The sequence below is a fragment of the Plecotus auritus genome, assembly GCF_963455305.1.
Source record: "Plecotus auritus genome assembly, chromosome: 2".
NCBI lineage: Eukaryota > Metazoa > Chordata > Mammalia > Chiroptera > Vespertilionidae > Plecotus > Plecotus auritus.
The window spans coordinates 166,559,933-166,586,032 of NC_137771.1; the positions used below are offsets into that span (position 1 = coordinate 166,559,933).

The 26,100-nt window shown below is 45.0% G+C and overlaps 2 protein-coding genes across 6 annotated transcripts in view; one reads left to right on the forward strand and one right to left on the reverse strand.

The window, feature by feature from the left end:
- UPK1B (uroplakin 1B) overlaps positions 1–17,758 on the forward strand; it is a 32,237-nt gene extending 14,479 nt beyond the window's left edge. The window contains exons 3-8 of the mRNA XM_080655137.1: positions 184–384; positions 2,977–3,051; positions 3,908–4,030; positions 6,653–6,832; positions 12,969–13,052; positions 16,423–17,758. Coding sequence (XP_080511263.1) covers positions 184–384; positions 2,977–3,051; positions 3,908–4,030; positions 6,653–6,832; positions 12,969–13,052; positions 16,423–16,473 — 714 coding nt within the window. The 3' untranslated portion in view covers positions 16,474–17,758. The remainder of the gene's footprint in view (positions 1–183; positions 385–2,976; positions 3,052–3,907; positions 4,031–6,652; positions 6,833–12,968; positions 13,053–16,422) is intronic.
- Positions 17,759–24,501: 6,743 nt separating this feature from the next.
- The window catches only part of B4GALT4 (beta-1,4-galactosyltransferase 4), a 38,948-nt gene continuing 37,349 nt past the window's right edge, over positions 24,502–26,100 (reverse strand). For 4 of the 5 annotated variants that reach the window (XM_080656809.1, XM_080656807.1, XM_080656806.1 and 1 more), the window contains one exon: positions 24,502–25,417. In XM_080656809.1, coding sequence (XP_080512935.1) covers positions 25,285–25,417 — 133 coding nt within the window. In that variant the 3' untranslated portion in view covers positions 24,502–25,284. The remainder of the gene's footprint in view (positions 25,418–26,100) is intronic. The other variant, XM_080656810.1, reaches the window with a different exon arrangement.

Consider the following 26,100-nt stretch of genomic DNA (forward strand, 5'->3'; position numbering starts at 1 on the left):
GGCATGCAACCAATTAGTAGGCTGGAAGGAGCTGTTTGATTTCCTGACAATGAGGAGTTTGAATCAGTTGCTGAAACCTTTGCAGGGGATAGAGTCAGTCTCTCTTCCCTCCTACCCCCCACTTCTGCATCCCTTCCCAATGCTGCTCTCCCACCAGCCTGACAGAAGCCCTTCTGCCCCCAGATGTGTGGCATCGCACTGACCGCCGAGTGCATCTTCTTTGTATCAGACCAACACAGCCTCTACCCACTGCTTGAAGCCACTGACAATGATGACATTTATGGGGCAGCCTGGATCGGCATGTTCGTTGGCATCTGCCTCTTCTGCCTGTCCGTGCTAGGCATCGTAGGCATCGTAAAGTCTAGCAGGAAACTTCTTCTGGCGGTAAGACCTTAAATCTCTCTACAGTTGTCTCTTGGATGGATGGGGATGGATTGTTTCTTCTTCCCTGAGCACAATGCTTTCGTGGGGTAAGGGGAGCAGAGGGTGCCAGGTGAGATGGGAGAGGGAGGGGCAGACTCTCCCTGCAGTGAAGGGTGACCCAGTGGGGCAAGGATGCCTTCTCATATCACAAGTGCAGAAGACTCCAGTATAGGGAACCCAAAGGGGAGACCCCCAGGGGTGACCCTGTTGAATACTTTCCAGACCTGTGCTTCTCCAACTGCATGCACCCAACTGGTACAGCCAAGAGTTAATAGGCCAAAGGACAGAGTGAGAACTTCATAATTAGATTTTTTTCTCTTAACAATGAGAGATTTAAAATACTACTGTAGTATTAGTATTAAGACTTGGATACAAAATACAAGATTTAAGGTTAACATATAAAATCCAAAATATGCATGAAGTTTTCAAAGAAAACGAGCCTTTTCTGATAGTTTTTAGCTCAAGGCCAATGATTTTGTGTGTTGTCCTGTGCTTACAGTGTTTCACATTCCCTCTGCTTTCCAGGGATCCCAGAAGAGCTTGATGCATCCGGCCTAGGGTACAGCCTCAGCTCCCACCTACCTGTGGAGGCTCTGACTCTGGGCACCTACAGAGGCTCTTTGGCCCCAAACCACAAGTCCTGTCTTTGCAGAGAAAGTAAATTTGAGATATTTTTCAAAAATCGGCAGATCTAAGACCCCTCGGCACTGGGTCAAGACCTTTACTCTCTGCCCCCAGGCTCAAGATAGTAGTTTCTTACACTGTGATGGGGTCCACCCCCAACGCCCCATCCTGAAACAACTCTCCTACCCCAAGGCTGCCGGACCTGAGTTCCATGTTTATGGAACCAGTCCGGCAACTTAGATGCTTGTTGGTTCACTCTTCCTGTGCTCTGACCTTGTGCTGGCACCCAGGGAATGCAGACCATTTACATTCTCTGGTTCCTTAGTGTGACTTAGTTCCAGGCAAAAGCCCCCACTTTCGGAGGGTGGGGAAAGGAATGCAGGGAAAGGTAGGGGAGGGACAGATGTCCCTAGAGACATGCTTCAGCTGCATCTCAGTCTCACAGTGGGCCAGTCGTGTGTGCCTGACATGGCCAGGAGAACTGAGTGGGAAGAGAACACTCTTCACCATGCCCCCAAAGAGAAGGAGCAGGACACCCTACCAGGGGCTGACGCAGAAAACATCTGCACCCCGTGCCTCCTTCCCAGAGAGTCTCAAGGGGTTCCTGAGCTTCTTTCACAGAATCCAGCCAAGCTCTTGACAAAGAGCAAGACAGCAGCTAATACAGGGAGGAAAATGCTGTGAGGCCTCTGGAGGTGCTCCTGCTGTTTACCCTTCAGCCAAAGCTTTCCTCTGGGCCTAGTGCTCAGGGGAAGAACAGGTTTCCCTGCATTCTCCCACCAACACTGACTGAGGTACCCTTTCCAGAAGAACACAAGATCTAAAATTGTGTATGCAGGGCTGAAGAAAGCAGACACAGAACTCTTGCAAATAGTCATCATCCCAGATTCAGGGGTCGTTTGTTCAGGTATTTTCCAGACCTAAATAGAGGCAGTGTGGTGTGAGGGCCACATGTGCACATGCGTGCCACACACACATAAACACGCACACACACGTGTACACACATCAGTTCATTCTCTTGTATTTGTTTTTCTCGGTTAAAATAGAAATGCAGGAGACTGGACTGAGAAAGCTCTATATTCAATGGGCGTTTGTTCTCTGAGGAAAAGGAAAGAATTGAGCTGATTAGCTCCAAGCAGCTGATCAACAAGGGTTTGTTGAATAACCATGTGAATAATTGTATGATTGCCTGGCCAGTGTGGCTCAGTGGTTGAGCATCAATCTATGAACCCAGAGGTCACAGTTCAATTCCCGGTCAGGGCACATGCCTGGGTTTCAGGCTCAATCCCCAGGAGGGGGCATGCAGGAGGCATCATTAATGTTTCTCTATCTTTCTCCCCCTCTCCTTTCCTCTCTGAAATCAATAAAAAAAAAATTTTAAAAATGTTTAATAAATAAATAATTGGATGATTATATTTATATGACTATACAGGGGTGGACAAAAGTAGGCTTACAGTTTGAGTACATAAAGCAGAGTTTATTCTTGTATTATTTCTTATTATTGTTGACCTACTTTTGCCCACCTCTGTACTGAAAAAACAATTATTTGTTTTAAAAAATTTTCCCTTGGAGGTAAATCTAACTTTTTTGTGTGTGTGTATTTGAATACATTGACTTTAATGTACAAATGTCCTGGTTTCTCTAGAGCTAATAATAGTTATACAGTTAAACAACATCTTTTCAATTGTTAGTTTTGTTTTTGTTAAGTATATTTTTAAAATTTTTTTATTGATTAAGGTATTACATGTGTCCATATCCCCCATTGCCCCCCCACCCCACTCCCATACATGCCTTCACCCCCCAGTGTCTTGTGTCCATTGGTTATGCTTATATGCATGCATACAAGTCCTTCGGATGATCTCTTACCTCCCTCCCCGCTCCCAGTCTTCCCGCTGTAATTTGACAGTCTGTTCAATGCTTTCCTTCCAGTATTTCATTCTGATGTTTATCGTCTATGGCTTTGAAGTGGCATCTTGTATCACAGCAGCAACACAACGCGACTTTGTGAGTAAATCCCAAGAGCACAGAGCAAAATGATCATGCAGATCATCATTATCGTAATAAGATAATAGTTAACATGTATTAAGCTCTTACTCCAAACCAGGCACTCTAATATGCACATTAATAATCCTATATAATAAAAGGGTAATATGCAAATTGACTGAATGGCAAAACAACCAAAACAGCCGTGGCCCCTTTCCCCAGCCGGCCCGCCCCCGATGGCTCCCATTAGGTGGGACGGCTGGACCCCTCCAGTGCATGAATTTGTGCACCAGGCCTCTAATAAATATATAATTTTATTTAATCCAAATAATAACCCTATGAAATGGTTATTATCACTATTGTCAATTATAGATGAAAAAAATGAGACCTAACAAGGTAAAGTAACTTGTCCAAGGTTACACAGCTGGAAAGTCAAAGGCAGAAATCCTGAGTCCAGGCAGTGTGACTCCCATGGTCCAAGCTTGTAACCCCATGCTCTTCACCACTGTGCCAGGGCCACTGCTCCCCAACAGGAGAATCACCAATCACCACATCTAAAACTTCCTCTCAATTCAGCATCTTGTTTTCTTTTCTTTTCTCCAATCCCTAGCCTGAGCCACCCTGCAATGCCTGTCCACCCCGGTCTCCTGGGGATTTCTTTGAAGATGAGGATTTCTCCCTACATGGGGACTTCAGCCAAGCCATCCAGAGCAGCCCCATACTCACCCCTGCCCCTAGTCAGTGCCTCTGAGCACAATATTTACTCCAGGAGACAGTGTTCAGTGCCCACAGCAATGGGCCGAGCAAATCACTTTGCCTCCTTGGGGGTAAGTGTGCTAACGAACTCTCTCTCTTGTATTGCCTCCTCCCTCTGTAGTTCACACCCAACCTCTTCCTGAAGCAGATGCTGGAGAGGTACCAAAACAACAGCCCTCCAAACAACGATGACCAGTGGAAAAACAACGGAGTCACCCGAACCTGGGACAGGCTTATGCTCCAGGTAATACCTGTGATCATGGGAAGATGCCATTTTGTGCCCAGAAAAGTCCCCAAGGGTGTTTGTATGGCTGGGAGTGAAGTGAAAGGGTGGGGACGACAGCCGCTAAGGGGATTTCCTTCACAAAGGGACTTGACGTAGGCAAGTGCATATGATGCTCTTATTTACCAGCAGGGGACAAGAGTTGTACACATGACTCAGAGGGATCCCTGGATCTATATTTATTTCAAGCCATGATGTTGATTAGCTTGCATGGATAGGGATAATGACATGTTCAAGAAACTTAGATTAATCACACACTTTGCCTCTTAGAATTCAGGCATCACTTATATTAAAATGAAAAGTGTTGCCTCCGCTGCCTCACAGTGAACTCAAGTGGCAGTCACTGTCTATTTGCTTATTTAGTACCTTCTCACACCTCCATGGACCAGTCCAGCTAAGGACCAAGGGTCATGACTTGACTTGGTCACCCAGTTGTCTCTACTTCATATCCAAGTTTACCTCAAATGTCATAAAAATCCAAGTATTTCAGAATATTACCACCTCTCCATTGCTGTACTTATGTAAATTCTTATCCCCTACATAGCCCAACTCTCACACTGCTCCCAAACCCCACCCCTAACACCACCCCAACACCAACATTTCATAGTCTGTCATCAGTAAACTCCCTCATGGCCTCACCCTTTCTTTGAATTCTCTCACCGCCCCCCATTCTATAATTTCTTTCATGTATTTTAATATTCCCATTCCAATAACTTTTTTTAACCCTCTTTGGACCTTCAGTTCATTGGCCACTTTTTCACTTTCTATCATTCTCTTGTTAGCAAGAATTAAGCTCCTCAAATGAAAATGTAAATGTTCACACATTTGAAAATTCCATGTACCAACTTTTTAAAATCTAGTCGGAAATACGCTTGACCCAAGCTTAACCATCTTTGCCCAAAATGCTCAGGTCAAAATACAGGATAATTATTTTCTTTGGTAAAATATTTTCCATAATCCACTGGCAAAAAGGGACATGCTTTAAAGGTAGTTGATTTACCATCAACTCTGTTTGAGTATATTTATTGTAAAACTTGAGAGAGGCCCATAGGTTTCATTTATTCCCTTGAAGTATTCTAGCAGAATTTATAAAATGGAAGAAAAGTGATGTGAGTTGTGTTTTATCCTCCATCCTCAATTCTGTCCAGAGTGTAAGGAAGTTAGCTATGTGTTAATAGATCTTTCCTATGTAGGGGCACAGCTGTGTGTCACAGGCTTAGATTATTTTTTCATTTTATTTTCTCTCATTATAAAAGTAATACATATTTACTGCAGAAAAAAATGTTAAAAATATAGAAAAGTAAAACAAAAAGAATTAGTCATAATCTCTTCACCACTAGAAATTTTAATTTTCTGATTCTCAGTTTTTTCATATGAAATACTAGAGGCCCATTGCACGAAATTCATGCGGGGGGAGAGGGTGGGAGAGATGTCCCTCAGCCCAGCCTGCACCCTCTCCAATCCAGGACTGCTGGCTCCCAACCACTTGCCTGCCTGCCTACCTGACTGCCCCTAACCACTTCTGCCTGCCAGCCTGATCACCCCCTAATCACTACCCTGCCAGCCTGATCAATGCCTAACTGCTCTCCTGCAGTATCAATTGCCCCTAACTGCCCTCCCCTGCCAGCCTGGTCGCCCCTAACTGTCCTCCCCTGCAGGCCTGGTCCCTCCCAACCACCCTCCCCTGCTGTCCCAGTCACCCCTAACTGTCCTTCCTTGCTGGCCTCGTCACCCCCAACTGCCCTCCCCTGCAGGCCTGGTTGCCCCTAACTGTCCTCCACTGCAGGCCTGGTTGCCCCCAGCTTCCCTCCCCTGCAGGCCTGGTTGCCCCTAACTGTCCTCCACTGCAGGCCTGGTCACCCCCAACTGCATTCTCCTGCTGGCCTGGTCGCCCCCAACTGCCCTCCTCTGCTGGCCCGGTCACTCCTAACTGTGCACCCCTGCAGGCCTGGTTGCCCCTAACTGCCCTCCCCTGCAGGCCTGGTCCCTCCCAACTGCCCTCCCCTGCTGGCCATCTTGTGGTGGCCATCTTGTGTCCACATGGGGGCAGCCATCTTTGACCACATGGGGGTGGCCATCTTGTGGGTTGGAGTGATAGTCAATTTGCATACTACTCTTTTATTAGATAGGATTAGCCTATTTATGCCTCTTTTGCATTGTTGTATATAGATATTAGTATTGTATTTCTTAAGTATTAGTATTTATTGAGAGTTTACTATGGACCAAGCAGAGTACTAAACATATTAAGTGTATTAATTAATTTACTTCTCACAACAGCTCTATGAGGTAGGTACTTTATTTATCCCAATTTTACAATGAAGGAAATTGAAGTTTAGAGAGTTTAAATGACCTATCAAATGTTACAGAGCCCATTCAGGGCTAGTAAAGTAATAAATACAAATATATCTTACAAACTCTAAAATGTAAGTTATCAATACCTTCAGCTCTCGTTGAGGCACTTTTAGTAAATGTAAACTATGGTACACTTTTTATATTTTCATTCACCATAAAATCTCAGCTGCTGCATTGATGGCTCTAATAAGGACCATGGAAGAGCATTTTGTATCTCTCATCTGCCGACAGGATGGTTGCTGTGGTGTGAATGGCCCATCAGACTGGCAGAAATACACATCTGCCTTCCGGACGGAGAATAACGATGCCGACTATCCCTGGCCTCGGCAGTGCTGTGTCATGAACAAGATGAAAGAACCTCTCAACGTGGATGCCTGCAAACTAGGTGTGCCTGGTTATTATCACAGCCAGGTGAGTCCCTTGCCCCACCCCCACCCCCCAACTTCTGCCAGGAGTTTCTTCTGCTCTTCATGAGCAACATACTGGTTACTGTAGGTAATCGTCTCTCAGTAAGGAATTCTGTATTCTTCTTCCTAAGCCTTATGCTATTTCCTTCTCTTAGTAACATGTGAATGCTGATCGAGGGCTGATGGGGGAAATTTTACATTTTAATAAAATTAACAGAACGTGAGAATTGCAATAGCAAAATCCAACTTTGTTTAAAGGAAAACGATTTGTACAATGTATAGAAGTGATGTCTCAAAAACCATTTACATTAAACACAGATTTGCTCTAGTTTTGCAAAATGTAAATTGGAAGGAATGATCTGCCAGTTCTAAAGCAATGAAAATTGCTGAGGGTAAATGCCATAATTATTATCCACATTCCTTATTCAGTAATCATACAGGATAGTCTTAATAAAACGTTAGAATAATGATTTGGGTAGAAGGTAATTTACATACAGATGGTTTTTGAAAAAGTGTCTCCAGCCTAATGAGGATGATATAATAATGATGGAAACTAACATTGACTGAGTACTTACCAAATGCCAGACACTATTCCAAGTGCCATACATGTATTAACTCATTCAATGCCCACAGGTAGGTGCCAGTATGATCCCTATTTTACAAATGACGAACTGAAGTACAGAGATTCCAGTGGGTACCTTGCCCAAAACCACACAGACAGTGAATGGGAGTCAGGATTCAGATGCTAGCAGTCTGGCTCCAGAGCCAGACTCCAAGCCAAGGAAGAACTTGGAAATACTCCCACAAAGCCCTGAAGAGAATCCTCACACATGTACAGCCACGCACTGCTTTGCAAGTAACCACTTGGAGGAAAGCTAGTTGTGTGCCAGTCTGTTAAACAATTGAGAAATGTCCGGCTCTTCAGTCTTGGAGTAGATAATACAAAGCACACTTCCAGCATGAAGGGCAGCCCTGCTGATCATCCAGCCACACCTGAAAGGGCGCCTGGCCTAGGAATGGTCAAATTCACCAGAAAAGGACATGGTACAGATTATTTTGCAGAGTCATTCAAATCAACCCTCATTTAGTTCTTTAGAATCGTTTTAATCGTTATAGTCACACTGCTATAAAAATTAAATGTATTGCCTATAATTATAATGCACAATATAATTAGCACTTTCGGGAGTCATAAAATGCTTTCAGTATTTCAACCCTGGAGCTGGCCCGTGCAGATATATCGTGACTGGATTGTAACTGCATACAAACTGTATTATCTCCTTGAAAGGGACAGAAAAGGATGTTTGGCTTCAGATAATCGTTTTATCTCAGAATAATACTATTACATCCTAGTAATGAGGGACCTCCACACCTGTTGTAACAACCCTTCTGGCACCCCCCCTTACAGTTCCTTGGCCTCACCTTGTCCTTGACATTTCCACCTCTGATACCCACCAGCTGCACAACTACAAACTCGTTATCACTCAACCCTGCTCCCCAAATTCCTGAATCCTGAAATTCCTCTCTCCGACCCTGACCCCCTGTGTTCCTACTTTCTCAATCTCACTCATCCTTCAACCTCAACATAATTCCTTATCTATTAATCCTTTCTAATTCTCCCCATCCCTGTTCCCCAGATTCTTACAAATAGGCCACCCTGGTGCCTCATATACTTCTATTATTGCAGCTAACACCTGGAACTATATTACAATTACTTATTCACAAGTCTGTTTTTCCTATTAGTCTCCTTGAGGGCCATGCATTAGCTTATCTAATAAAAGAGTAATATGCAAATTGACCGTCACTCCAACACACAAGATGGCCACCCCCATGTGATCAAAGATGGCCTCCCCCATATGGACACAAGATGACCACCACAAGATGGCCAGCAGGGGAGGGCAGTTGTGGGTGATCAGGCCAGCAGGGGAGGGCAGTTGGGGGGGACCAGGCCTGCAGGGGAGGGCAGTTAGGGGCAACCAGGCCCGCAGGGCAGGGCAGTTGGAGGGGACCAGGCCTGCAGGGGAGGGCAATTAGGGGCAACCAGGCTGGCAGGGGAGGGCAGTTAGGGGCAACCAAGCTGGCAGGGGAGGGCAGTTAGGGGCAACCAAGCTGGCAGGGGAGGGCAGTTAGGGGCAACCAAGCTGGCAGGGGAGGGCAGTTAGGGGCAACCAGGCCAGCAGGGGAGGGCAGTTGGGGGGAACCAGGCCTACAGGGGAGGGAAGTTAGGGGCAACCAGGCCCGCAGGGGAGGGCAGTTGGGGGGGACCAGGCCCGCAGGGGAGGGCAGTTAGGGGCAACCAGGCCCGCAGGGGAGGGCAGTTGGGGGGGACCAGGCCTGCAGGGGAGGGCAGTTAGGGGCAACCAGGCCCGCAGGGGAGGGCAGTTGGGGGGGACCAGGCCTGCAGGGGAGGGCAATTAGGGGCAACCAGGCCAGCAGGGGAGGGCAGTTAGGGGCAACCAGGCCAGCAGGGGAGGGCAGTTGGGGGGAACCAGGCCTACAGGGGAGGGAAGTTGCGGGGAACCAGGCCTGAATGGGAGGGCCGTTGGGGGGACCCAGGCCTGCAGGGGAGGGCAGTTTGGGGGGTCCAGGCTGGCAGGGGAGGGCAGTTGGGGGGGACCAGGCTGGCAGGGTAGGGCAGTTGGGGGAACCAGGCCAGCAGGGGAGGGCAGTTGGGGGGACCAAGCCTGCAGGGGAGGGCAGTTGGGAGGGACAAGGCCTGCACGGGAGGGAAGTTGGGGGGAACCAGGCCTGAAGGGGAGGGCAGTTGGGAGCAACCAGGCTAGCAGGGGAGGACAGTTAGGGGCGACCAGGCTGGTAAGGGAGGGCAGTTAGGGGTAATTCAGCCAGCAGGGGAGCAGTTAGGCATTGATCAGGCTGGCAGGGTAGTGATTAGGGGGTGATCAGGCTGGCAGGCAGAAGCGGTTAGGGGCAATCAGGCAGGCAGGCAGGCAAGTGGTTGGGAGCCAGCAGTCCTGGATTGTGAGAGGGATGTCCCAGATTGGAGAGGGTGCAGGCTGCGCTAAGGACACATTCCCCCCTCCCCCCCCCATGCACTGAATTTCATGCACTGGGCCTCTAGTTAGTTCTATATCTTCACTACTTAGCATAATGCCTGACACAAAGCAGGCATTGATAAATGTTTGGTGATAAATTAAGCGGTGAATGGTTCTGTTTTCAACATCCATGTTGTTGTTTTTTCTACATTGTACAAGTGCAGTGGTTGGCAAACTGCAGCTCGCGAGCCACATGCGGCTCTTTGACCCCTTCAATGTGGCTCTTCCACAAAATACCACGGCCTGGGCGAGTCTATTTTGAAGAAGTGGCGTTAGAAGAAGTTTAAGTTTAAAAAATTTGGCTCTCAAAAGAAATTTCAATCGTTGTACTGTTGATATTTGGCTCTGTTGACTAATGAGTTTGCCGACTATTGTACAAGTGAATGCTAACAGGATTAGAGAAGTCATCATAAGTGTGGTAAGAATAGAAATGAACCAGAATTTTACATAGCATGTCAGATGCAGATATGCATATTCTTGAATCATGGTCCATCTGCCCCAGAAATGCAAGTGTGCAAGTTTAAATCATTACACTCAAGGACATTAGATGGATGGAGCTAAGAAAGGTCCAGTTACGCACCACAGTGATGATGAAAAGGCACTAAATGAGAAGAGGTGAAAAAAACTGGGTTTTTGTTTGTGAGCTCTTGTCACAGATGAATGCCCATCCCATAGCCTCATATAGATTATTGGACAAATGACCACCTCCCAGGATTGTCAGGATGATCAAGTGAACAATAAATATGGGAGTGTTTGTGAATTATCAACTGTGTCAGATATGATATTTTTGTAATCATTACTTGAGATGATATTTGCACCAAGTTCTGAATTGAGTAAGGAAATGAGACCCTCGCTTAAAGGAGATTGGGGAAGAGGGTTCTAAACAAAGGAGGCAGCAAGTGCAAAGACCCTAAAGGAAGAGCATTCTTCACTTTTTGGAGAGACATCAGTATAGCAAGGCCAGAATGAGCAAAGGAAGAGTGGAAGGCAAGGATGGATCAAGGTTTTGTGTAGACTGAAGCTTATAAAATCTGTAGAGCATGGTCCTACTTAGGCAAAACAATTCAAAACATGCACAGCCCTAGCCAATTTTGCTCAGTGGATAGAGCATTGGCCCACGGATTAAAAGATCCCAGGTTCAAATCCAGTCGAAAGTACATACCTCAGTTGCAGGCTTGATCCCTGTGCAGGAGGCAACTGATCGATGTGTCTCTCTCACATGGATATTTCTCTCTCTGTGTCTCTCTCCCTCCACTCTCTCTCTCTCTCTAAAAAAAAAAAACAATGGAGAAATATCCTCCATGAGGATGAACAACAACCAAAAAAAAAAAAAAAAAATGCACACAGGTGCAGGGCTTTGAAAGGGTCTTGCAAATGAGCAGCCCTGCAGCTCAAACTCATGAGCTTTGCGGTAAGACAGCCTCTGGCAGTGAAGCTGGTTTCTCTCTCTGTTCCCCCAGCTTCTCGATTCTAAAGATTCTACGATATGTCAGGGCCATATCATCCAGTGCCTGTGGGCCATTGTGAGGGCTTGGGATTTCACTTGAAGGGTGATGGGAAGCCATTGGAGGGTTTTGAGCTGGTATGCAAAGTGATCTGACTCATGTTTTACAAGGATCCCTCTGGCACCTATGAAGACTAGTAGAGTGCCAAGAGTGGACTCAGTCCCCGGGGAGACCAGTTAGAAGGCTATTGTAGTGATCCTGGAGTGAGGACCAAGCTGGTAGCAGGAAGTAATAAGTGTCTGAATTTGAGATATATTGTAAAAATAGATTCAAAGGATTTGCTTAAGCATTTGAAGTCAAATAAGAGAAAAATAGTTAAGGATAATTTCAAGAGTTTTCATATGAGCATTTAGATGACTGGAGGTACCTATGACATAGATGGAGAAGAATAAATTGGGGAGAAATCAAGGCATAGCAAAGGCAGGGCATGCCAATGGATTAACAAGGGACTGGGGCAGGGGCAGAAAGGACAGAATCTCAAGTGGCCACCTGTAGCCTCTAGGAGGAGCCTAAACTTCAAGGTCAGCCATTCGAGGACATTTTCCTGTGAAACTGTGTTTCAGGGAACCAGCTGTTTTTTGCATTAAGCAAAGAACATTCCCAGGGCTTAGTGGAGGGCAGTCAGAGAGCATGTTTAACCCTACATGTGTGTATCACTCCAGCACTTTGCATAGTGACTAGAACAGAGTGTGCCATATGTGAAACTTACTGGATTATGGCATGCATGAATAAATAATTTGATTAATAAAAAAATGAATCATGCTTTTGCATGCACACCAAGGCTCTTCAAGGTCTCACTAGAACCAATAAATATATGTTGAAATATGATGATAAATGAAAATTTAGAAAGTATGATATAGGGGTCCCTTTAATGATTAAAACAACAACAACCTCTGATTTTTATAGAGCAGAACACTTTTATTTAAAAACAAACAAATCAAAAAGCAACTCTGCCCTTGAACAAATCAACAATAAAATCTTTTGGAAAGAAAAAAATTCAAATTTTATTAAGAATACTTTACATTACACACATATTCAATGCGAAAAAAAAAAAAATGTTAAGCTAAAATAGCAGCCCAGCTGGTGTGGCTCAGCAGTTGAGTGTCGACCCATGAACCAAAAGGAAACAGGTTTGATTTCCAGTCAGGGCACATGCCCAGGTTGCACGGGCTTGATCCCCAGTGGGGGGCATGCAGGAGGCAGCTGGTCGATGATATTTCTCTTTCATCAATGTTTCTGTCTCTCTATTCCTCTCACGTTCTCTCTTTTGAAAAAAATTTAAAAAAGAAAAGAAAATAGCCACACCTTTAAAAAAAAAAAAAGCTTTAATCAGAGGTAATTACAGAAAAATAGCATAAACCTTTGCTGGTTATACTGAATGATAAAGACACAAGTAAATGTGATATAGAGGAGTTGTTCAACAGGATTATTTCTATTCCCCGGGCAAAGTACTGTTAATAACTGGCTGTCCATGGGGATGTGGAAATAGCCTGGTCATGTTAAACTGGACTTGGATTCACATAGCAGTCACTGCCCCACAACCATCTCTTACATCTTTTTTTTTTTTTTTTCCTGGCTCCTCCAGGGCTGCTATGAACTAATCTCTGGACCAATGAACCGACATGCCTGGGGGGTTGCCTGGTTTGGATTTGCCATTCTCTGCTGGACTGTGAGTATTTCCTGGCATATGCTTTATTTCTGAGAGGACGATGATAAGGAGAGACTTTGAGATTGCCCTTCGTTAGCCCAACCTCACTAGACTGTCTGGAAACCAAACCTTGGACCTGAGAGCTAGTCAGGAAACTGCTGGCACCTGAGCAAGGACAGCAGAGTCCCTTAAGAGGTGGGGAGTTACCTGCCCTACCAGGAAAAAGATGTGTCCTGTTAACCAGATCCTTCTGGGTGATTGCCTACTCCTCCAGGTCTCAAATCTCATTAGCTCATTATGGTGAGGTATGAAGACTGCCATCTATCTAGAAGGCTCCCGCCAGACACTGATCTGCCTAGCTCCGCCCAAAGAGCTGCCTCAGCCAGTCTCACCTGTCCCACTGCCTGAGTTAAGAGTTATTCGATGCACAGGCAGCAAGAGGGTGGAGCAGTGGCTCTCAGCCCTGGCTGCGCATGAAAACCTCCGGGGGGGAGCTTGAAAACCCAAAGCATGCCAGGACCCCAACCTCTGAGATGCCAATTCAGTTGATCTAGGGGTAGGGTCCAGGAATTTTTTTTTTTTTAATTTCCAGATGATTCTAATTTGCTGTCAAGATAAAGAATCATTGCATTAGGGAAGCAGTCCTAGATTTTTGGTGTCAGGACCCCTTTACTCTCTCAAATTATTGAGGTTTCCGAATAGCTTTTGTCTGTGGGGGCTATCTCTATCGATTTTCACGCCATTGGAGAGTAACACAGGAATGTCAAAATACTTAATAATGCATTTCAAATAACAATAAAAAAACAATTGCATGTTAGCATTAACAACACACTTTTCTGTGGGAAAAATGACTGTTTTCCTAAACAACTAAGTAATGATAAAGTGGCATTGTTTTACATTTTTGAAAGCCTCTTCAGGGTGTGGCTTAAGAGCAGACAGCTGGATTCTCATATTTGTTTTTTCAGTCCATCCGTTACAATATGTTGCTTAGGTTGAAGGATTTGAAATTCCTCACACTGATATGTGGTTGGAAAAAAAAAACCCAGAATGTTTCAATAGCCTTACCTAAAGATAAATGTGTTTTCTTTGGTATTACCCAAAACCTGAAAAGTAGTATTCTGAGGGTTAGTTGCCATATGGAATCTAAAACTATGTCAACAAACTTTTCAGACTCTGTTCCATTAGGACACATCACATTGGTTTGGCTTGTATTTGCATAAATCTTTTGCCCGTGCATGATTCTAGAACATTGATTATCTGTGAAAATACTGGTTCATGGTGTTATGTAGATCTTCCAAATGTTGGTCAATTTCTTTCTGCAATACTAAGAAATCGCATTCACTGATATTGCCACTTTAGAAAAGAGCTTAAGCATTGGGATGCTATCAAGCTTGTGGGGACAAATACAAGTTTTATGATTTTTGTTGGAAAGCTCAAATTTATCAGTCTCAACAAATACTGTCAGTTTTTTCCCCTCAAAGTGACAGACACCCAACTCTGAACAACCAAAGCTTTTCTGTTAGTCATTTTTTCAAGTAAAAATGGTGTTCCATGAAAAATAACCAATTCAGTGCACAACTCAATCGCCTAAGTGCTTTTCCTCAAGACAACCACCTATTTCAGTTTGCAACAACACTGCTTTATGCATGCTTCCTTCTTGTCCTACAGAATGTTAAAAAAAAAATGTGTACTCAAAGGTGAACATTTAATAAAATTAGTAATTCTTACTGCTCCGTCAAGGACAATCTCAAGTAAAACTGGCTTTAAAAAAAAATCTTTATTGTGGAGAGTATTATGGTATACAAATATGCATTGCCCATGGACACAGATAATGGGGTGGTAAAGGCTTGGGGTGGGGTGGGAGCTGGGTCAGGGGGAAGGGGGAACAACTGTAATATTCTCAACAAAACTGGCTTTTTTTCTGCAAGTGCATAGCAGTGAGAATGCAATGACAACTAATACAGTTTAGTGCCTCTGCCGTGAATTTAGCTAAGATGCCAGCAGTTTTACCTTCCACTGCCTTTGCACCATCCATTTAAATGTGAAAACAGTGAAAAGGACAAATAAATTATTAATATTGTTATGCAAATATTTTTGCTTCGAGGACCCCTAAACCGGCCCATCAGGTGTTTGTGCACCACACTTTAAAAAATGTTGGGTTTGGGGTGGGAAACTGGGTGAGGCAGGAAGGAGGAGAAAAGCACCTCCTTGGAGAAGTCTCCTGTGATCCCTCAGACACCCCGCACACACCTCTAGCTGGGAACTGCTCCTCTTTGAGGTGTTTGTCTCTGCCCAAAACCTGGCAACCAGCTACTTTGTGTACCCACCTAGCAGGGCCTACAATAAGTGCCTGAAAACCCTTTGAAAGAATGAAAAATTATAACAGTGAAGTTTCTACTGTGCCATGTTAGCAGGAACTATATGGGCTAATGTTTAAAGGCTTTTGAGGATCTTAGAACTCCAGTCCAGGTGAAACCTTTGATATTTCTGCAATCATCAAGTGGACGGTACTCTGGATTGTGGAAGTCCCCTTGACGTTCAAAATAAGAAAGGGAACTAGATCTATTGAAGGCCTGCTAGAGACAAGGCATCATGTCACATCCTCTCAACAGTAGCTAGGTAGGTAGCCAGACTCCTATCTGACAAGGAATAGAGAAATTCAACAGGGTTCTTTAGAACTGTGCTTAAGAGCTCCTGGGCATGTCCAGTTCATTGCTGCTTACAGAGGCCCTCCCACAGTGGTTCCACAGACAAACCCAGAGGCTGACTGCCTGGGCTTGACCCCCAGCTTCACCACCTACTAGTTCTATGACCTTGAGTACAAGTTACTTAACTTCTCTTTGCCTCAGTTTCTTCATACGGTTTTGGAAGCATTGAATTGAGTTATATGTGTAGCAACTAGAAAGTTGCCTGATGTATAGTAAGTTACCAATAAACGTTAAACACTATTATTATTACTTCCTTTCTCATTTAATCTTCTCACTCTGGGATTGGTGAAGATGTTATTAGATTACTTTACAGATGCAGGTAGTGAGTTAGAACCCAGAAAGCCTAACCCCTTATCTGAGGCAAATTCTTGAGTTCTTGGGGGCAGCTGTTCCAGGTCACAAGCATTTTAGAGAAAAGAGAGAGTCTCCTGGGAAGAGAAGTTCATACTAGAAGCAAGAAACTCATATTCCAAAATGATACAGACTAGAAGGTAATGAGCCCTGATGGGAATAAGGAAGAATTTCCTAGGGCGGCTAGTTTGACATAGAAATGACTGACTTTGCTTAAGGGAAGATTACCCTTAAAAATCTAGTGTCAAAGCCTGAATGAACCTAACATCACTTTCCCCAAGTATGAGATGTTCCTAAACCAATTCCCTATTTTTTTTTCTTTTATATTCTAGTTTTGGGTTCTCCTGGGTACCATGTTCTACTGGAGCAGGATTGAATATTAAAAATACAGTCCCACCTCCCCCACTGACTCTGGATTCGGTGCTGGAACTGCTCTCTCCTAATATTCCACGCGTGCCCACAGGAACCTGTGTTCTCCCTCGAGCTGCCAAGTCAGTGGGTATGGAGTCCTTTAGGCTCTCCGGCTCCTGGAATTCTCCCCACTTGCGTTTTCACCCCAGGATTCTGCAACATTTTTATGGACTGAAGAGAGGGAGGATTTGGAAAGTAGGTATAATGTCTCCCATCCTTGTTTAGTTTTTATTTGGGGGTGTAAAGACATTCACAGGAACCTGTGCTATCCCAGCCAGCCAAGTCCGTGTTTAGATAGCAAATCTGCCTGTATTTCTCACTGCTTTCTACAAGACACCTTCAAAGGCTTTCATTCATCTCAGTGTCGTCCATGTGAAAGAACTAAGGAAAAGGTGCCAAAATATATATTTTGCCTTTTGTTCTGTGGAGACCTGGGTGATCCTTTTAAAGTACCTTGGGATCCTTTTACTCTCCAGGACAATGCCCAATCTTGAGTTAACAATGGCTGATACTTCCTCTCAGATATTGTCGAGTGATATATGTTTAGTAGCCTCAACCTCCCATTAGTTAAAAGTATGTAGACTTCCTGGGACAAAGTGGAGGCCTGTTTTATATGGAAACACCTTTCAAATAGAGGAGAAGCAAGCCAGCTGTTAGGGGATTTATGGTGATTTGTGTTTACTGTCAAAATATTTCTCTTCTGAATTATTTCTGGCCCTGAAGGAAGTTCATGTAATTCAACATCTGTCTTATAAAAAAAGGGGGCTTTTACATATGTTCATTTTCTTTTGTTGTTATTCCTGGGAATTGAAGTTTAGGCGATGAGGACTTGACAAGGGCGGGTTTCCTGCTGGACACCAGTAACCCTGCTGTGCAGTTAAATGGTTAGAACTTCTACGTTTACCTTTACTTTTTGCTCCTGTTGCACTTAAGCCCAGAAGTGGTCATGGAGCCGCTGTTCCTCAAGTCCTTTGCCTCCTGCGCTTGGAAACATCTCTGACTCCAGCTACTAACTGTCTCCTATGAAGAAAATGTGCCTGTCACTTTAAGATCCTACTCCCAGCCACTCAGTCACAGGGAGTGCCCCAATACCATGCCCCGACCAGGTTCCTGTGCCTTAGGCTGAGCCCTGGGACAGGGAGAGACAAGAGAGGACCACAGGGCAGCCTCCACTGTACACCCGAGGGTAAAGCTGAGGCCGCAGCCTGACTCGTGATTCCCAGGATAGGGGGCTAAATAAAAGCTCATGTCCTGACACACATCCAGCTTGTCCTGCCCCTGGCTCACCCAATCTTCCAGGACAGGGCTTGGGTGTCAGGATTAATGACATGTACACTTGGCTGACAAGGTTCTGTCTATGGTCTTTTAGAAGAGGGGAGGAGAGAGAAGAAACTTATTCTGGGCAAAGCTTTGACATGCCTCTCTCCCGTCTCCCATTCCATACTGTCTCCCGTGTTCTGGTGCCTTCTCTTCCACTGCTGACTAGGTTTTCCACTGCTCATGCTCTCTACTGGCTGAGCAAACACTGCCCACTCCTGCCTTGCCCTCCAGGGCTTCACGCTTCACACACAAAATTCTATCCCCCTCGTGATTTGATCTCAGCTAGGTAAAAGTAAAACCTTTTTGAAAACTAATTCATTCCAAGGGGTGAGTGACAACTAGTCCCCACTCTCTTCATCTTCTCTACAGGTTTTTCCTTGGTAACTGAAATGTGTCTCTAGTTGGTGGAACCGGAGTCAGCTCTGGGAGCAGAAAAGAGCTACTGTGAGGCAAGATGGCCCACCTGCTGCTCCTTAAATCTTACCACCTGCTTCTCTACCAGGAAGTGACTATAAAGAGAATGAGTCTTCAGATAGCAGCTGCTCCAACTCCCCTTTCCCTGCCCCCCCACCCCCCCGCCACCCCACCTAACTTCCTACGTGGAGCCTCAGCCTCATCCTTCATAGAAGGTGCCAGTGCCACTGCAGATGTATATGGACAGGCTCTGCTTCTCCCAAAGGCAAATAAGGCCCTGAGCCCACTATGTCCAGGTCCCAACCCTTGGGAAGGACCCACCTTTCGGCTAAGACAGACCCGGGCCTGAAGATTCCCCTACAGAAGGTCCAGCCATTCAGGACTTCTGTGCTTCCTGCTAACCTCCGGGCAGCTTCTGCTTTGCCCAGTTCCTGCTTCCACCCGCCTCTGCCTTCCCAGGAAGCCCAGCCTTGTCCCTCTTCCTTCTGGCATCTGACACTAGAAAGGGGATTCACAGTGAGACCCAGGCCACTATTTAGGGTGAAGCCCAGGTCCAGCCTCATCAAAGACAACTCCAGCCCCACCAGCCCAGGGAGGGGAAAGAGAGTGGGAGAGCCTGGTTGCTGGCGGGTTGCTGGGCTTACGGCACACCCAGACCAAGCCATCTTATGAAACTTCCCACTTCTCCAGCATCTGTTCCCCTGCTTATCAAGTCGGCAAGGAAAAAGTATTACCTAGCACCAGAAATGTGTCAGACTAACTCTGGGGCAGGTTTTACCTGATTGCAACACCAGCAGGTCATTCGGGGGCCATTTCCTCCCCAGCTTGCTACTCCAGCTCCTGGCAGGCAGGCTGCTTACACTGAATGTTAGAAAGCCTGCTGCTCGTATTATCAGGTCGGTAGCTTTTTTTTTTTTTTCCATCAGCTGGATTAAATAAGAACTGCTTCCATTCTAAGCAGCAGATCAGGTACTCTCCAGATACCCATAAAGAAAAGAAGGAATAATAATAGTCATGTGAGTTTGAAAATCTAATCTCTCTTTTCCACCCCAACCTGATTGACAAACTGGGCTGAGATTGAGGAATTGGAAACTGAGCTGGTTCCTCATTTCTATTGACTGAACAATTTCCTTTCTCCTTCGTTTCTCTTCCCTGCTTCACCTCACCCAGGTCCTTATCATGTCCTATACCTGAGACCAAGTCAAAGAAGAAACCCAGGGGAGGCCAGTTATAAGCTATTGAGTTTGCTTTCATGTGTGACATTTTTATGCTAAGGCTCAAACGGCCATTTCCAATGAGGCGATCCAAAAGAAATCTTGGAAAAAGGCAAGATTCCTGACAAATTTGTAGTTCCCAGATTCTTCTCCAACCGTCTCTCCTTCCATTCCCCCACCAACTCCCAACACACACCCACACTTAGAGGAGACAAATAGGATTAAAGGGAAATGGTGCCATCATGCCCTACTTTCTAATGGCCTCTACTCTGAGTTCCTCTTGAAAAAAGAAAAAGAGAGAAGCCCCTGACAGGGAGAAGCTAGCCTGGCCCTCACAACTAGGTCATGCTGTTCTCCTATTAGATATAAACAATCTCATAGAATCCCAACCTCAGATAAGGTTACTCTGTGACCAAGATAAAAGGAGGCAAAGCAAGGCCACATCACATTCTAAGCACAGACGCACACAAGGTCACCATGCCCCACAAAGTGCTCCACACCCTTTCTTGGCTGAAATGAGTGGCTACTATGTGTTCACCTATTTCAGCTCTAGTTTCCTGCTAGTCCCTCCCTGTGGATAAAATGTACTGAGGTGCACAGCCACAGAACTGTCCCCGCTTTCTGACAGTATCCCATAGAGCAGTGTCCCACCTTGCTTCCTCAGACCCTCCCCAAATGACCAACCCAAGCCCACATGCTATTATCGGTTCTTTCTAACTCCCTTGGCCTGAGATACCTCACTGTTCCTCATGGTATGTTCTCCCTCCCTGCAGTGAGTCATGATCCCAATTTATTTATCTGCAGATGTGTTCCTGGGGGCCTTTGGTTGAAGGACATGACACTCTCCAATGGCCCACCCTAATTTCCTCTCTTTGTGTATTTGTCGTCTGTTACCATGAAGTGGTTAAGAACAAGAGCTTTGGAGTCAAATACCTGGCTCCAAACCCCAGCTCTGCATGGCTTTGGCATATCACTTGGCCTCCCAGCAACTGTTTCAGGGAAACATGTCTCTCCTCACACAGATCTGGGAGGGTTCCGCAAGATATGCAAAGTGTGCATCAGAATGGCTAACAGCCTGTAAGAGATACTGACAGGAAGTTATACCATAAATCTGTTCTGAAGAACTCTACTTGGCCCATAATCCCTGGGAACATGCCAACTAATGTCATCTTGCTTCAATTTATTGCAGTAAGTTTAATGACCAAATATATTGGTCCAAATTAACTGGCCCTCAACCAATAGTTATGAGTAATAGCTTTTCAGCAAAACTCCTACTCCATAGTGGAAGAATGTACTAGAGTCATGAAGATAAGACATTTTAGTGGATACATCTCAAGTTCTGTGTTGTTGTTGTTTTAATCCTCACCCAAGGACATGTTTTTATTAATTTTTAGAAAGAGAGGGAGAGAAAAAAAGAAACTGTGATCAGTTGCCTCCTGCACACATCCTGACCGGGGACCGAACCCACTACCCAGGTATGTGCCCTGACCAGGAATTGAACCCACAACCTTTTGGGGTACAGGACAACACTCTAACAAACTGACATACCCAGCCAGGGCTCTGTATTATTTCTAGCTACAAATGAGATCTCTGCCCATGCTGCCTTTACAGAAAAATCTCATAATCTCCTGACAATGTAATATTCTGAGGGCGAAAAAACACACACACAAAGATATTGAAGTCAAGAGAGACCTGGGTTCAAGTCTTATCTTTTCCTCTTACTGACTTTGGGGAGTTACTCACTTGAATCTGTTGTTTTTGTTTTTGTTTTTGCAGTATGTATATACCTACATTTTTATTGGAAAGTTACAATAAAAAAGCACAAGGAAATTGACTAATAAGAAGCTAGCACTCAATTATTGTTATGCCCCACCCTTCACCAATCTCTCCCCCAAGGTCCAAAATTACACATACACACACATACACACACACCACACACATGCACACACGCCACACACATACACACAAGGTACAATTTTATTTGCATTTTCAACTTCAACAGCTGTCGGTGGAGCAATGGAGCCTTTGCCTATACAGGCAGGGTCCCTGGGGAAGGGCCTCTTGGCCACATCCTTGTGAATGATTTCAAGACTTATCAGGCCCTCTTCAGCAGGTACAAGACCGTCTTCAGGGCACCTAAAGCAATCAAGAAGGCAATCACTTAAATACTAAGGAATAGACTTTTTAAAAGAAGTTTTGGAATGTGATTGCAAAATAAATGATGAAACGTACCTGACTGTGGCCCATCTTGAGAAGCATGTTAATGGCTTTTGAGAGCGACTGTGTATGTACAGGACTTGGGGAAAGTGAGGTTTTGAGTCTGGCAGAAAATGTCTCATCTCACCTAAGAGTCCACTTACTGAGCATTTGGGTGCCCCCAGGAAACCTGTCTGATAGAAGCTTGAGTAGAAGTGAGGGCATTAAGGGCAAAAATAAATAAAACAAAACAAAACAACAACAAAAAAAATAGAGGATGTCTGTAAAAGGTCAGAGACTGAATGAGAATGGAACATACTCTTTAGGACTCTGAAGATACCAACTTTTCCAGGAACTAGGACCAAAATATAGCTTCAGAAAAACTACAGCAAAGAATGAGAGAAGCCTAGATGAGGGAAATATTGTATAACTAGAGGCCCAGTGCACAAATTCATGTGCAGGTAGGGTCTGGCTGGCCCTGCCCCCGATGGGGACCCATCAGGGGCTGAGCCAGCTGGGGGGAGGGGCTATGGGAGGACTCCAGGGCATGTCCGGCCCATCTCACTCAGTCCTGATCAGCCAGACCCCAGCAGCAAGCTAACCTACCAGTCAGAGCGTCTGCCCCCGGTGGTCAGTGCATGTTGTAGTGACTGACCGACCAGTCGACTTTCTGCCCCCTGGTGGTCAGTGCACGTCATAGTGATCAGTTGAGCGGCCTTAGCATATCATTAGCATAGTACACTTTGATTGGTTGAACAGATGATTGGACACTTAGTATATTAGGCTTTTATTATATAGGATGATCTTGTGGACAGGAGTCCCAAGTTTGTGTCCTGAGTCTGCTACTTACTAGCGGAGGGACTTCTGGCAAGTCCCCCACCTGTTTTTAACCCCCACTTCCTCATCTACCCTACTTATCTCAAGATTCAACAGGATCAATAGAGTGCATGTAAAAACACTACAAGCCATAGAGTATGATACGTGGTAGTGTGAGGAAAAAAAAACAATGAAATCTTATAGAACAGTCTTCATGCTAAGTACCGTGATGTCCAAATAGACTGCATCCATATAACCCTTAGCAAATTATGGCAGGCACATCTACAATACTCAAAAACCGTGGCCTTTTAGTGGCAGTTGACAATGGGAAATACACAGGGCAGGAATTAGAGGAAAGCTCTGCTCCAAGGAGACTGAACTCCCCTGCCTGGGAGAGCAGCCGCATGCCTCCAGCCAGTCCCTGGGCTTCTTTCCCATGAGGTCAGTGGCACAGTGGGGAAATAAAGATCTTAAAAAATTATCTTGCCCTAGCCTGTTTGGCTCAGTGGATAGAGTGTCAGCCCTCAGACTGAAGGGTCCCAGGTTCGATTCTGGACAAGGGCATACACCTCTGTTGTAGGCTCCTCCCAGGCCCTGGTCGGGGCACGTGCAGGAGGCAACCAATCAATATGTCTCTCTCACATGGATGTTTCTCTCTCTCTGTCTCTCCCTCTCCCTTCCACTCTCTCTCTAAAAATCAATGAGAAAATATCCTCGGGTGAGGATTAACAAAACAAAAAATGTTTTAATTATCTTCCACCTCAAGAAGTTTCATCATGAGTCACTTAAATGACTTGGACATTATGTTAGTTGAAAGAATTATAAGAGTTACCTGAAGAATAGTAATAGGCATAGTATAGTGATTACTAACATTTAAAAAATGCAGATGCTTTGTTAATAGCTGAAAATGCACAGGGAGTTCCCACATGGCAGTAACTGTATTTCATTTCCATTGACTGAAAAATGGAATTCTCAAATACTGATTTTCAAATTTCTTGCACATAGTCTCTTGCTTTACCCTCCTCAACCATGGCCAGGGACCCACAGCCTCCAAATTGGGGACCCCTGGATTGGGGATTGGCCATTACAACAGTTCAGTCTGTATGTTGTGATAATTAAGAAAATTGGAACAGAATGCCAGAGAAAGATTCTGCAGAAAAGAGAGAGAAGAGCAAAGAGGGCAGAAAAATGAAAACCATCATTCTTTCTGTGCTAATAAAGAAAAAGAAAACACTTATTTGTCCCTACAGAGTTAAAGGTAACCCAAGCCAGCCCTAGGTAAACCTATCATGTCTATAAGATGTATTTCCCCATCAATTCTTCTTCCCCACTTGGGTGGTGACTGCTATCTTTCTTGGGATCCCCATTCCCTCCCTCGCCCTGTTTGGTTGGCACCCATTCATGCTAAAATTTAACGAAGTGTCACATAATAATGATGGATAGAGAGACCCCCGGGGCACAGTTGCACAATCCTTGCTTAAGAAATCCACATCTACTTTACGTGTACATTCACCTATGCAAACCAAATACTTTTCTTTCTAACTCAGTACCCATCTCCTATTACCTTCCTTAGATAATCCTCCCACGTCCCCACCGCCTCCCCCAGGAAGTTCAGCAGTGCCGGTGGCTTCTCTCCCAAATCACTGCCACTACTCAAGTCCCTGCCATGACCCCACCTTCCTTCCAAATTAAAGGCTTCCAAACCATGGGCTCCATGCCTTCCTGTCCTACAACCAACCAGGTGTGCCCCCTAGGCCAGCCCTGCTGTTCCCATGACTGATCACGAGAAGGGAATAAGCACACGACGATAAAGAAAACAAAACTATGATGTAGGCGAGGAGACCAGAGGCAGAGGCACCTGCCAAAGGCCTGGAGCGGCTTCCACAAGGCGGCTGTACACAGGAAGAGCAGGGGAGGAACAGAAGATGAGGAAGAGGGGGAGTGGGAGGGCTGGTCGCCTCTGTGTTGTTTTTAAGCTGTTAGGCTTATGGATACTGAAATCAACACATCAGTAGACCTCACACAACAGTAAACAAGACTGAGCACCCAAAGCTTTTTTATCTTTTACTGAAGAGGTATTTTCGATGTATTATTAGTCACTATGTAATTTGTAAACTGCTCATTCATATCCTACATGTACAAAATCATTTTACAAAAATGATTGAAAAAGTAGTAGATAATGTCTTCTGCTGGGGTCTTACTGGAAGGCGTATCCGGGCAGGTGACAGGATTAGCAGCAGCAGCGGCCAGTACTGTGGCTGCCTCTCCATCTGGTCCTGTTCTCCCGCCACCTCATAAAGTCTCAAGTCCACTGCATCTTGGTTCTTCACCTTTTCCCCCTCTTCTGCCACTGTCTTCTCACCAGGACCAGCCATGCAGGATAAATGAGGACAGAAATATATCTTCGTACCTTTTCCCCTCCAGGGAGGACAATTCTGGTTCTTTGGGACATTCAGCAATTTATTTCTGGTGGTCTCTTTTATCCCACAATGAATCACTTCAAACCTAAATAAATCTCCTTCAATTAGTGTTCTCAAGTAGCCTGCTTGATAGTTTTTGAGTCTTCCTTTTACACTTAGTCCTTCAAGTATCTATTACAATATTTTAACCTTCGTGATCAAAACAACTAAGAAAGCTGTTTTGTTACTATTGCATTATGTTCCATCTCACCAGGAGCTCTACTAAGAAAATACAAAAAGGAAAAGTTCAGCTCGATAATCAGCTGCAGCACGTTCTAAATGTGTGCTACTAGGGGAAGTCTCTAGGCCAAAATTATTGCAATCAAATATCCAGTTCTTCCGAACATCACCAGACAATCCAGGGTCATGGGCCAGACCAGAAATCCACCGTGATGTTGACATATAAAGGATTGTAATCCACGGATAGTAATTTATAAACACAACTGTTCAACCCATCTGTCCTCCAGACTCGTGACACCTGATGTAAGAGCTTCATCCTAAAGATAAAAACAACAAATGTGTAAGACAAGAATTTAACATATATTTCCATCGCTTTTTGCCTTGCCACAGAATTTCGCAAAAGCATCTTGGTAAATTATTGCAGCCCTTGGGTTTCTTACTGCAAAAAAAGTTTATTTTCCTTACCTAAGGTAACAGACATCAATGATAGCCATGTGTTCCTGTGCCAGACCCCATGTGAGACCCTGGAGACCAATGATGAAGTGTCATATGATAATGACACTTGCATACAGTGAGCCCCTAGCCTATGGACAGAAGGATGTACAGGTACAATATACACTGATACCGTGTGATATGTATTGTCCCCTGCTAACAGGTCCTTGTGTAGGTTTCAGGGGATCTATGAATCCTCCACTGTTGTTGGGGAAACTGCGTCTGTATGCAAGGAGTGTACATAGCTTTCCTAAGAATCTCAAACTAAGTTAGAATGTATGGAGAAGAGGATGAATTAAGGGCACCTCACTTCATGATGGAGTCTGGAGAGGGGTTGCAAAGAAGGAAAATTTGAGGCTTAAAAGAGGAGAAATTCACTATGTGAAGAAGGTGAGGGAAAGGACTCCCAGGAAGAGAAACCACCCTGTGCAAGATGCACAGACATGCAAGCAGCAGAATGCATTTGAAGAAGAATAAGCAAGGGTGTGGCCGGAGCCTGGGATGGGGC